The 13,016-nt window shown below is 36.5% G+C and overlaps 1 protein-coding gene across 1 annotated transcript in view; it reads left to right on the forward strand.

The window, feature by feature from the left end:
- dlst (dihydrolipoamide S-succinyltransferase) overlaps positions 1-12,769 on the forward strand; it is a 49,369-nt gene extending 36,600 nt beyond the window's left edge. The window contains exons 11-15 of the mRNA XM_072568236.1: positions 3,034-3,164; positions 4,358-4,431; positions 6,977-7,060; positions 8,830-8,997; positions 10,153-12,769. Coding sequence (XP_072424337.1) covers positions 3,034-3,164; positions 4,358-4,431; positions 6,977-7,060; positions 8,830-8,997; positions 10,153-10,287 — 592 coding nt within the window. The 3' untranslated portion in view covers positions 10,288-12,769. The remainder of the gene's footprint in view (positions 1-3,033; positions 3,165-4,357; positions 4,432-6,976; positions 7,061-8,829; positions 8,998-10,152) is intronic.
- The last annotated feature ends 247 nt before the right edge of the window (positions 12,770-13,016 follow it).

Consider the following 13,016-nt stretch of genomic DNA (forward strand, 5'->3'; position numbering starts at 1 on the left):
AAGGCAACATTTATTTTCCTATTACAAACTCTTTTAATCAGACTTTCAATCTTTGTGGAATATGTTTTTTGTTTTCTAATAAATCAGTAATTTTCTCTTTATTAAAGAAACTTGACAGATTAATTTTTTAATACTAAGTCCAGTGTAAAGAAGGCATCTGATTGGCTATATCATAAAGTGGGCTAAACATTTAAATTGTTACTTATGTTACATGGGGTGGTTAGACTAAGAGTTCTGTCCTCTCATTTCACTTGTGACACTACTCAACTGCACTGAGAAGAGCTTGGTATGAATACTCCTTCAGCTGCACTGTCCTGGTAAGCAATTGTAGCAGCAACCACCTCCTTTTAGAGGTGGTGTTGGAGGTGATATAATAGCAACGTTTAAGTGGTATCTTGACAGCTGTGTGAATAGGTAGGGGAAAAAAAGGATATCGACTGTGTGGAGACAAAAGGTTTCAGTTTAGAAAGGAATCGTGTGTTAGTGCAGTCCTGATTGGCCGAAGGGCCTGTTCCTGCACTGTACTGTTTTTTTTGTTCTAACGTAGCAACACAAAAAAAATGAGCAGCAGGACCTGCTTTACATAAATGCTCTTTACATTTTTTCATCAAGTCGAATTGTGATTTTTACAAGTGATTAATTTGTATCCTGTGTACTGTAATCCAGTAATTTATAATTTATACAGAATAACTTTTCCTCTGATGTAATGCAACAAAATTGGAGTGTTACACATCAGATTGTAGCATTATCAAAATTATATTGTACAGTTTGCAGATATAAATTTCTATTGCAAGTTGGAATGTTTTGTTCCCCATTAGAAGAATTTTTATGAACAACTCCCCAGCTCGCGCTCTCTCTCTCTCTCTCTCTCTCCCCTCCCACTGCCCAATTCCTTTTTTCCTGCTTCAGTAATACCTATTGCTCATTTACAACAGAACAGCAGTAATAAGAAGATTTGGAAATAATGTAACTTAAAAACTATGCCGATGAGTTTTGGTGAGAGATGAGAAACAAAGCTAAACCAGAAGTGTAATAAAATCATATCTTTAATGACTGGAAACTATTGCTAGAGTAATGTACATAGGTGACAAGGTCATAAATATTTTGCTGGGAAGACTGAAGAACCGTGCAATTTATTGTGTGATCACTCTAGAGTAAGAAACTGAAATTCTGCTCAGGTCAAACAGATGTAAATTATAGTACTGGAGTGGCCATGTATGAATCCAAAGCCTTAAGCTGATTTCATTACTGTGACATTTAAAAAAAGTAGTTCAAACAATTATAGAAGCCATTCAGATGATAATCAACACAGCACAATGTTATCGAATACACAGCTTTGTACTGAGCTAGAAGTATTTTGCATAGAAAATGTTGTTCAGCTTCCTCTTCACAAAAGTTTAACATGATATTTAGTGATGGGAGATATGAGGTAAGTAGTCTTGTTAGTCTAACGGCTGAGTTGTCTCTAAGTGACTGTTTGTTGAGTGAAATTGAAAGTCATTAATGAAAAATAAGAGCTAATAATAACTGTTTATTAATGTAAGTGAAGTAGAGAATCAAGGGAGATGCTATTGTGCTTCAATTGAGAAGCCTCCGTATCTTAAAAACAGGGGATGAATGTGTGCTTTTATTTGCCTACTTCAAATTAATAATATAACAAAGGACACGAATACAAATAAAATAATTGTGCTTTACTTAAATCAGAGAAAAAATTTGTTTCATGAAAATAACTGGAGGGTTTTAAGTAAGAAATAAAACTTGAAAACAGAAGAGACTTCTGATACTTTAAAAGAGCCTTGAGGCCTCCTATAATTATACACACTTGGTTATCTCTACCTGTACGTATCTATGTTACCTTCATTTCTCTTCCAAGAAACTAAGCATCTCTGGTCATTCTTGCTGTTAATCTGCAATTTCTGTGGATTGGAGCAGAGGAAATACCTTCTAATCTTAAATCTTACTAATTCTTCATTTCTAAGTATAAATTAAATTCTTTCACAACGTTGCTGACAAGAATAGCATTTGTTGCCCATTCCTAATATCTTTCAAGTTAATGGCTTGCTAGGCCATTTCAGCGGGGAAGTTAAGTATCCACCACACTCGTGGGATTGCATGTCAGCCAGATCAGATAAAAGTGGCAGATTTCCTGCCCTAAACCTATTGGCAATGTTGTCTGCATCTAATTCTTAAAAGACTTATTGTCATCTCTTTCATGAGAACCAGTATAATTGTGAAAGAACAGAATGCAAGAAATATTCAGCACAAAGCTTCTGTGAAGGGAGTGGCTAAGTAAATGCATTAGTTCATATTACTGTACTTGGGTCTGTCCATTGCAATAATCCACTCAGTAAGAAATGGGCATAGTCATAAGGTTAATTACTGGACTGGGTATAGCTCAAGGGCATTTAATTGAAGTATTAAAAACCAGTTATAACTTTTTATATTCAAAGCTTGGTTACATTTGCAACATGTCACATTGTACATCATTGAAGAAAACCATTGACTTAGGGGTGGGTTCATATCACATTCTCGACACAGGTTGATTATCTTTTTCTACATTGACGGTACAATGTAAAATCAAGATTATTTTTAAGTGCATTTCTTACCAAAAATAGCAGTATTTTGATTTTGATCTATTGAGTTAAAGTTCTCATTACTCCACTTAAATCAACCTGGTTGCTCTTCCCAGCTGTCAATCTCATTGTTCATTTAGGTTTCAGTAATGTTTACTTTTTTAATAAATTCTTGCCTCCATGTTTAAATAAACTGTTTTTTCTTTATTTATTTGAGCTATTTAGGAAGAAATATTATTTGGGATTTTTGGCTAAGAAAAGATGACTAAGTTTAAAATTTTGTGATTGGTTTTTTGAATCTTACATAGCTTGTCATGAGAGGTGCAATTCTGCCTCCTGCTGTTGTATAGTACAGTCCATTGAAGCACTGACATACTGTCCAATTTTTCTAGGGAAATCTCTATACATTGCTGTTTAGTTTCCAAGACTAATGGTTCTTTATTCTCATTTTTTCGAACAGTAATATCCAGGAAATGAGAACTCTACACAAAGAAACTTTCCTCAAGAAGCACAATATAAAGTTAGGTTTTATGTCTGCGTTTGTCAAAGCATCTAGTTTTGCACTGCAGAATCAGCCAGTGGTAAATGCCGGTAAGTATAAACCAAGGATGAGACCATGTTCTACTCGACAAGAAACTGTCGTACTTCTTTACCACCTAGGAGATTAGATTATTAAATATGTTCAAGACTGAGTTGGACTTTAAGTCGTCATAAGGAGTCCAGGATTATTGGGGTGCAGGTAGGAAAATTGAGTTGCTACCATAAATGAGCCTTGATTTAATTGAATGGCAGAGTAATCTTGAGAAACTAAATGGCCACTTCCTGTTTCTAATGTTCAGATTTTAAGAGCACTACAGTGATGGGAAAATGAAGGGTCTACTTGTGGGAAGTGAATTAAAACTTGTCTTTCAGTGACTCTTAGCGGAGTTTGATGAGTTGGTCAATGAATATCCTTGTTTCCATATTTATTTAACTAATGCTTGTTGGCTAAAAACTGTACTATTATCTACTTGAATTCAATGTTTTCAATTTTTTTTCATTTGCAACTATGTTTCAAGATAAAATGATCAAATTTGTCAGAAATTTTAGTCTTGCAATGTGAAATTGTCCTTCTAGTTTAAGTAAATAAAGCTACTGAGTTTTACATGGGGGTTTCTATTTATAAATGTGAACACTGATGTATTTATCCTTCTGATTTACCTTTGGTGAGACTACTATAAAATTATTTATTTGAACAAGTATCTAATCTGATTCAATCTGTACTTTACAGAACTGTATTCTTGTCATTTCATTTTACTTGCACTAACATATAATAAAATGACAATCTCAAAGCTTTTTGTTTGTAAAGCAAACTAAACTGAGGGAAGCATTTCTCTTTTAAAATAAAATCAAAATCTACTCTTTGCTTCATTCTCCTTATACTAATTGCTGTTCATAATTAAGGGAGATATAATGTATGCTAATTGAGTTGAAGCTACGAAAAACTGTTCGGCCATGTTTTCCCCCACCTTACTCCACCCTGCTAGAAAGTAACATGTGGGACTTTTAAAATCTAAGGCTAGAACAAAGATGAAACAGTAAAAATTCAGTTCAGATAATAAAAATACATTAGTAGTCTCTGCACATGGGCAGACAATATTAAGATTGCATTGTGTAGTAAGAAGCCACTTCAGTGTGGTAAACTATATCCATAGCACTTGATTCCATTGCAATGTCATAGTTTTATTTCTGACGTTTGTCATTAATGCAGCTTGCCAGTGATTTAATTTGTGTTTTCTGCCCAGTTATTGATGACACAACCAAAGAAGTGGTCTACCGTGATTATGTTGACATCAGTGTTGCTGTAGCAACCCCAAAGGTCAGTATTGAACAATATTTATTGGGTCACTGGCATTTTTTTTTAAATTCTTCAGAAGATGAGAGCTTGACTGGCAAGGCCAGCATTTAATACTCGGTCCCAAACTTATCTTAAAGAGATGGTGATCTGCTTTCTTTAACCGCTGCAGTCTGTGAGATGAAGGAATTCTCTTGGTGCTCTTGGGTCAGGAGTTCCAGGGTTTTGACAAAACACTGATGATAAATATTTCTAAGTTAGAATATTTGTAACTTTCCATGTGTCTACTTGTTTGTCTAAGATTTCTAGATCACAGGTTTGGGTATGTGCTGTGAAAAAAATCCATGGGAATTATTTGCAAAGTAGTGAAAGGAAAATAATTTACAGTATTTTCCATGCCAAATAAACATGCAAGTGACTTTTAGATAGTCAACATATTGCATTATTTCAGTTTATATTCAAACTGTGAACTGTAGGGTGCAAATGATGGTAGTCCTCTGGTCATGGTGATCAGACATGAAGTTGTATTATGAGAAATAATTACCACATCAATTCAATTACATGATTCTCATTCGTTCCTAATATTTTTTATTTAGTTACATAACAATTTAGTAAATATTCTGAGAGGTTGCCCATTTGGAGTTCCAAGTCCTATTATTGAGCATATTAATATTAGATTTGAGATGGTGAAAGTAAAAGTTATAAGTCATGAGGATTTGCCTCCTGTTTTTGTGTACATTCTTGACAGTCTATGGAATCATTCTAAATCCCAAAACAATTTGAGTCAGCAATTTAGTGTAGCATTATTTCTGATTTTCTGTGATGTAGTGAACTTGAATGGAACTTGTGGGCTACACTCATCTCTGGAGGGAATTTTCTATTCAAGAGCTTTCTTTTGGGCAGCTGCTTCTTCTAATAATTTCCAAGCATAATAAAACATAGATGGACTGAGAAACACCATAATTCTGTGTAAAGGTGCCTTAATACCAATTAAGACTACATAATCTAGTTGGCTTCAACTCCTTCAGATATTCTTCATTAATTTTGCTCTCCTAAATATAAATTGACATAGGCTAGGTGGCCTCCATTCCTGATGAAGGGGTTTTGCCAGAAACGTCGATTTTCCTGCTCCTCAGATGCTGGCTGACCTGCTGTGCTTTTCCAGCACCACTCTACTAAACTGTTCAATGGTTTGAACATATCTAGCCAATGTTTTGATTAAAGTGTGTTTTCACAATTGAATGAATGCAAGGTTTGTGAAGGCTCTCATTGTCTTTGATATTTTATAATGCTGGTCTTACCTTTAAAATTGTTCTTCGGGTTTATCTTGTCATGTGATAGCATCATGAATGTAATTCTGTACTTAGGTTCAATCGCTGGTATATTAGGGTGTCTATCAGAGATAAGAAACAATTTACCTATTGCCTTATGTTCCCATTTATTAAAGAGAGTAGCTGAAGAAACATGTAACCTTATTTTTGTATCCAGCCTAGTTAAGTGTAGTCTGGGTTTATTTTAGCCTTTCAGCAAATCCTTTTTAATCCCATTGATATTATTCTTGTAAATCAGAGATCTTAATGAGAAACTACAGGTTATATGCATCATATGGTGGGAATCCTCTCTCTTAGATCCTGTTGACTAATGATCTACTGGAGGATTTCAAATTATGACTTGGCTTTATTGGGTAGAAATGTGAAAGTGTTCATATTTCAGGGGTGCTCAAATCGAGAGATCATATATGTGGAGTAGTCACTAATAACTTCAACCATTTGGAATAATTGAGGCATATAACAAAGATACACTTAAGGGAAAATTAAACAGTTTGTAAAGGAGAAAAAGATAGAGGATATGCTGGTAGGTGGATCAGTTGCACTGTATGCATAGAAACCATTCTATGTAATTCTCACTACTTGTGGTTTAAGCCTTGTTCCAGAGATTTTAATGTAATCTAGGACATGATAATGTCAGATTGTATACTCAGCTGTATCAAGGAAATACACCATTACCAGAGCTGTTGCTGTTTGCAAATCCCTGAAGTCCCATTTGCTCTGTCTGACAAACATTAGAGTCCTGGTACTATTTAAAGACTGAATAGGGTTTTTTAATTCAATGTCCTGGAGAACATTTATTCCTTGAGCGGCATTACTAAATCAAATTGTTGACTCACTTTTCACATTTTTGTTTGTTGGACCTTGTGTATAGGTTTGTTAGTGCATTGAACTTTATTACTACATCCACCAAACATTTTTAAAAAAACATGTTGTAGTACTTCCAAGATAACATTCGGCTTTAAAAACTACTGTTATATTGAAGAGCTTTTTCATTGTTGCTCTCAATTTATGTTGATATTCTTTGAAAGAGGCATCCGTTGGTTAAAATGGCTTAACTCAACCATTTGGATCATTCGTTCTTTTTCATGTTCAAAATACTAAATCATTAGAATTGCGTATTTCTTGTATGTTAAAAACAAAAAGTTTTCCTGCGGTATTGTATACAATCCAAGTCTCCTCTTTGATTCATTTTGATACATTATATAAATACGAGGTGATTAATTTTATTTCTGCTGCAGGGCCTGGTAGTCCCCGTGATCCGAAATGTTGAAACGATGAACTACGCTGACATTGAGAAAGCAATCAATGAGCTGGGAGAGAAGGTAATTGTATTTCATCTTAGTTAGTGTTGAAGATGCTGGTTCTCTAACAGTCTAAATGACTTTTGATTTGGGTCCCAATTGTTCTGCATTACTATTTGTTAATTACAACTTCTGTAGCTTCTTCCTCGATTGCTTCGTGAACATGGTGTTGAATTGCTTTTTGGGTTGGGGAGCCCATATTTGTTGGGGTTGACTAATCAAAGTTCATGTAGCTAGGCCGAAAGTCTAATTATTACAGAATTGATTGTTAACTCTGTGGTACCAAACTACTTTTCACACAATGGAATTCAGTCTGGATAAATGTGAGATGATGCAATTGGGGGGACAAACTAAGCAAGGGAATACATGATGACCTGTACGATCCTGTGAAATACTGAGGATCAGAAGAACCTTGGTGTGCATTTCTGAGCCAATTTTTGTTAACACACTGGATCATAGCCCACTATAAAGTTCCCTAGTATTGCTCATGGTAAAGTGCCAGTTTTGTAATGTTTTTGATTGAAACCACCCATGACAGGAAACAACAATCAGGTTTTCTAGCAAGGGAATAAGGCTGAACGCTGACTTTTCTAGAAAGATCAAGAAATCCACTGCTTTTAGTCATTTATGTAAGTGATTTGGTTGTGAACATAGGAGTTACCAAAAGTGGCCTAACCAATGTCCTGTACAGCTGCAACATGACTTCCCAACTCCTATACTCAGTAGTCTGACCAAGAAAGGAAAGCATAACAAACACCATTTTCACTACCCTAGCTACCTGCGACTCTACTTTCAAGGAGCTATGAATCTGCCCTCTAAGGTCTCTCTTCAGCACTTCTCCTCAGGACTTTACCCTGGAGTGGGGGAGTCCAGAACTAGAAAGCATAGGTTTAGGGTGAGAGGGAAAAGTTATAAAAGGAACCTCGGGGGCTACTTCACACAGGGTGGTGCGTGTATGGAATGAGCTGCCAGAGGGGATGGTGGAGGCTGGTACAAATACAGCATTTGTAAGGCATCGGGATGGGTATATGAAGGGTTTAGAGGGATATGGGCCACGTGCTGGCAAATGGGATTACATTAGGTTAGGATATCTTGTTGGCATGGACAAGTTGGACCGAAAGGTCTTTTCCGTGCTGTCCATCTCGATGACTCTAAAGTGTTGGCAAGGAACAGGTGAGCAATAAGTGTCAAACAAAACTATAGCATGATTGGACTGGTGCCTTACACTGTACGGATGAGAGATGATGTAGGATAGAGAAAGCTGCAGATTGTCTCTGCCATAATCATTCTAATTACAAAGAGATAATGTTAATTGAAGATCTGCAAATAGCTGAGCCAAGGGTTATGATGGAGCCTTGGCAGATAAGGATGATCCATAAAGATTCCACATGTACATTAGAGCAAAAGAGCAACAGAATAGAGAGAACAGGGCCCCTTAAAGATTGTCGAGGTAGCCTGTGTCAAACCACAGGAGATATTAAATATGTAGCATCAGTTTTTTTATTGTGCAGAAAGGAATGGCAGCTAGATCCTGTTGATAACAGTTCAGCATGCTGGTCCTTCTTGAAACGTATCAATATGCTTTGTGATCTCATCATTCAACATGCCACCTTCAATGATCTATACACTTAGTGTATTTGTCTCTCACTGTTCATCTGTCCAGGTGAACTATCTCACATTGTCCTTTTTGAAGGAGTAAGGTAGGATATAAGATGTAGTTACATAACATGAGGAAAAATGAATGCACAATTGAAGAACCTAACGCATTTTTGATGAATTTCTTGTTGCAGGCCCGTAAAAATGAGCTGGCTATAGAAGACATGGATGGAGGTACTTTCACAATCAGCAATGGAGGAGTGTTTGGTTCAATGTTTGGCACACCAATTATTAACCCGCCCCAGTCTGCCATTCTTGGCATGCATGCTATTTTTGAGAGACCAGTTGCAGTTAAGGGCCAAGTGAGTAAAATACAGTTTTGTTTTGATTCCTATATGACTTATTATTGTCAAAAGATTGAAAGTGTTTATTAATTGTGACAGAATAGACTGCAACTTACCATCAGAGGTAAAATGTACATTTAGAATATTTTGTAATTCTTGTAATAGATTTGTCTAATTTCTTTGCATCCTCAAGTAGTATTGCCATCATTTTCTAACACTGTAGAGATCTCTTGAACCTGACATCTGCAGGGGTGTCCTCTGGAGCATTAGTCAATGCACCAGCTTCAAACTTGACCTGATCCCCACTCGAGTGACTTAATCTGTTTACAGGAATTATACAAACAGACAGCATTTGTACAGAATACCTACAGGAAAGAACCAGGTTGTGTAAATCTGAGTCTACTCCAGTGGCAGAAATTCTTTTCAACTGTTGGTTTGGAATTGGGAGCTGCTCTTCCTTCTACCGTTACCATTGTTGTACAAGCATATCCCATGGCATATTTCATGATGTTGTAATAAGGATGTTTACAGTTTAAACCATGTTGGATCCTGAAATTGTAACTCGACTGAAACCGATAAATGTACTAGGCATGTTGTATTTGATGACTGGCCTCCCGAGTTGTGGCTTGGTTTTTAATCCAGCTGTTAAGAATTTCACATGAGGTAATTGATGTTTAAAAAAAAATTGGTATCAACAGCCTGCATTTGGTAAGACACCCTCATCTCCCATCCAGGCCAGTTCTGTAATTTCAACATGTGCTGTTTTAAAGATATAATTACATGTTGAGAGTTATATCCACAGAAGTCAAAGTTGAAGGGTTTGTGTTGTCCTGCATGAAGGAAACTGACAGGCCTCCTCTTGATGGTAGAAACGTTGCCTTCTCCTGGTGTAAATGCTGTCCTACATTTAGTGCTGATCGCAACTGCAGAAGGGTTATCTTACAGTCTATGACCAGTAAATGAGTTGCATTGTGCTGATTGTGGGCTTGTATCAGAAGGGGCAGTGACTTCTTTATCAGTGCAAAGCCTTTGGCCGGTTGAGTGCATTGCTGTATTTTGGAGGTGGGCTTTTGATAGTCAAATACATTAATTTAACTAGTGCTGCAAAGTTTCCATTTCAAGGGACAGCTAATATCCACCGTCAGCATGTCATATGTTTTTCTCTCATTGCAGGTTGTGATTCGTCCAATGATGTATGTGGCTCTTACCTACGATCACCGTTTGATTGATGGCAGAGAAGCTGTGCTTTTCCTTCGAAAAATTAAAGCTGCAGTTGAAGACCCTCGTGTGCTGCTTCTCGACATTTAGATTCTAATAGTTATTTAAAGGAAAACATACTTAATATACCACATGCATTTTCACATATTAAATGTTTGTTCAACTTTTTTTTGATGTTTAAAATTATAAATGAATGTTTTATGGACAGATTGCAATTTTGTAGGAGTGATTTATGATGGAAGGATATTGCATGTCAGGGTCTTAGCTAAACTATGTTTAAAGTAACTGGATATACCAGCATGGCTAATTTGTCACTGGTCTTTTTGTTGAAGAAAGCAGCTTTGAGATTCCTCCCTCATAATTTGGTAATAAACAAACACAAGTGGTTACACTGCAAGAAACTGCAATGGTGGACTGGTACATGAAGTGGAAATGTCATACTGATACTTTGGGTTTGCTTATCTTTAGATTGTCACAAAGGCAAGTTGTGAAGCCTCTAACAAATAATGTTCTTGATGGAGTGTTTCATAATTGTGGAGCAGTGCTAAAATATTTCCTTTTCCACCACTGACACAATTTTTAAATGCACTGTCTAAACTGAGAATACCTCAGCAACATTGCTGCCCATTCCCTTAAGTGCAGGGAGAAGCTAAACTCATTGTCCTTGTTCTGGGATTTTGTGTTGCAAAAATATTACTGTTTCTGCAGCAAAATTGCCTAAATCTGAGAGTACTTGATCTTAACTTCCCAGTTCCTGTGACTCACCATGAGACTTCATGCTAACAGAATTAATTTATTTCTGCTGTTAAAGTTCACATACACTTGTAATGAAGGAATCTCAGAAGATATTTTGGATAACAAAGGTAGACAGTGGGGTTCTACATCTCTCAAACTATGGTGAAACCATTCTATTGCAAAACCAATTTAGAGAATTTTGTCAGATGAGGCAATTTGAATTACAAAAATGCTAAAATTAATGTCGAAGTACACGGTTCCCTTTGGTACAGGGAGGTCATTAGAGTTGCCTGAGGCTTGCGTATAAATTTACAGCATTAAAAAATTGTATTTCACTTGCACTAAACCTGTTCAGGTTTTTCCTATTGCTTCATCTTTGTATAAGATTTGCTACTATTTCATTCTTTTCACCTTCCATCACTCCCCTTTCTGAAATGCTCAGTTGAAATTAGGGAATTTAAAGCACCTACGTGTCAGAAACAGGGGATCCTCTTTGTCAGTCTGCTGTGCTGCATAATATTAGTCAAGTTGCCCAAGTACCACACTATGGGACCACGTCACGATATTGAGAACAAAGCAGTATGTTTCAAACCAATCCAAACAACTTCTGGCATGGAATTACTTCCTGCTCTCAGAATTAAGCTAGCTTTACAGATGGATTATTACGCAGTTTTTTCATCCCGCACGGTGCTGAGGTCTGCAGACAGTATTAGTAGGGTTGGCAAACTTAAAACACCATGTCAGGGCTTTATTTAAATTAGCATATCTTTGTATCGTTATAGTCTTTTTGTATGTAAGAAAATATTCCTCCACCCTTGAGTGAATTCAGTTCTTTAAAAGTAATTATTAGCTGTAAAGTATTGTCTGACATGCAATGTCCTTCTTATGTAGATGGATTATAATTGTACAAATTGATAAATGGTTGATAGCTGGTTCTGAAGAAAATAAGGACAGCAATCTACTACTCCTCTGGAGAACATGGCAGTCAGTAGGGATTTGCCAGTCTTGCACTGTGGTCATAAGTATACAATACATGTAAAGATTGAGAATGAAAGGCTGATTGGGTGGAGTTGAGTTATATTTGGTGATGGGGTGCTGATGGAAGCAAAATGTAAAATGCTGGGAATGAGGAGAGAGAACATTAAATTTCAATTTACAGAGTACATGTATCCTCTTTGACGCTACTGGGCTTTAATCAAAACAAAATGACCCAGCTATCTTCCTTGCTGAGGACAAATAGACACTGTCACTCGTGTTGTTCGCGGTTTCTCTCGGACTTGCGCATTGTTGCCTAACAGTGATACTGAGTATCCATATTACTTTCCTCAAATTGTGCAACTTTTAAATATTTGGTACATGGTCATGGCCATGTTTTTACTTGTGGCACAATCTAATTTGTTGCAATTCAGGCCATGGGAGACAGTTAAATGTATGTATGCCTTTTATTTTTTAAATCACCTGCACCGCAGTGCGGTTAATGGGAGAAAAGAAGCCAACCTGAGAGTGCTAAATAGATTCACTAACCAAAATAGTAAAGAGAACAAAGTCCTGGAGGGTTATTGAGGGTTTGCTTCCATACAACGTCTACCTTTTGTGTGCTTGCTGGATGACTCATATTTTATTGTATAATTTGATCCACTCCTCGTTGCTGCTTTGTCTGATGTGACTTTCATGACACTTGGGATGTTTAGTATTGCCATGTACCACTCAGTTATTGAAATTCCAAAGAGATTGACATTTATAACCGGGAATGTGACAGTGGAAGTTGGAATGATGCCAAGGAGAAATTGCTATGTAATAGTTTATTGAAAAACAAAAATAAATGTATCTAACTGTTCTGGTCCTCTTGTAAATGCTTTAGGAGCTTGGGGAACAACCATCCATTCTGAATGGAAGATGGATGATCATTTTGTCATTTGTTTTTTTACCCTTTTTTCATTTTATTATGTAGAAGTTATCTGTGGTGTTTGCATAAGTTTAAATTCTATGCTTACTGTGTATTGAAAAATGAATCCTTAAATTTTTTTGGTTGTGATGATGATTGTTGTTTTGGGTGGGAGGGTGGGGTTGATGGTGAGAGAAAG

The sequence above is a fragment of the Chiloscyllium punctatum genome, chromosome 4, assembly GCF_047496795.1.
Source record: "Chiloscyllium punctatum isolate Juve2018m chromosome 4, sChiPun1.3, whole genome shotgun sequence".
Lineage (NCBI taxonomy): Eukaryota > Metazoa > Chordata > Chondrichthyes > Orectolobiformes > Hemiscylliidae > Chiloscyllium > Chiloscyllium punctatum.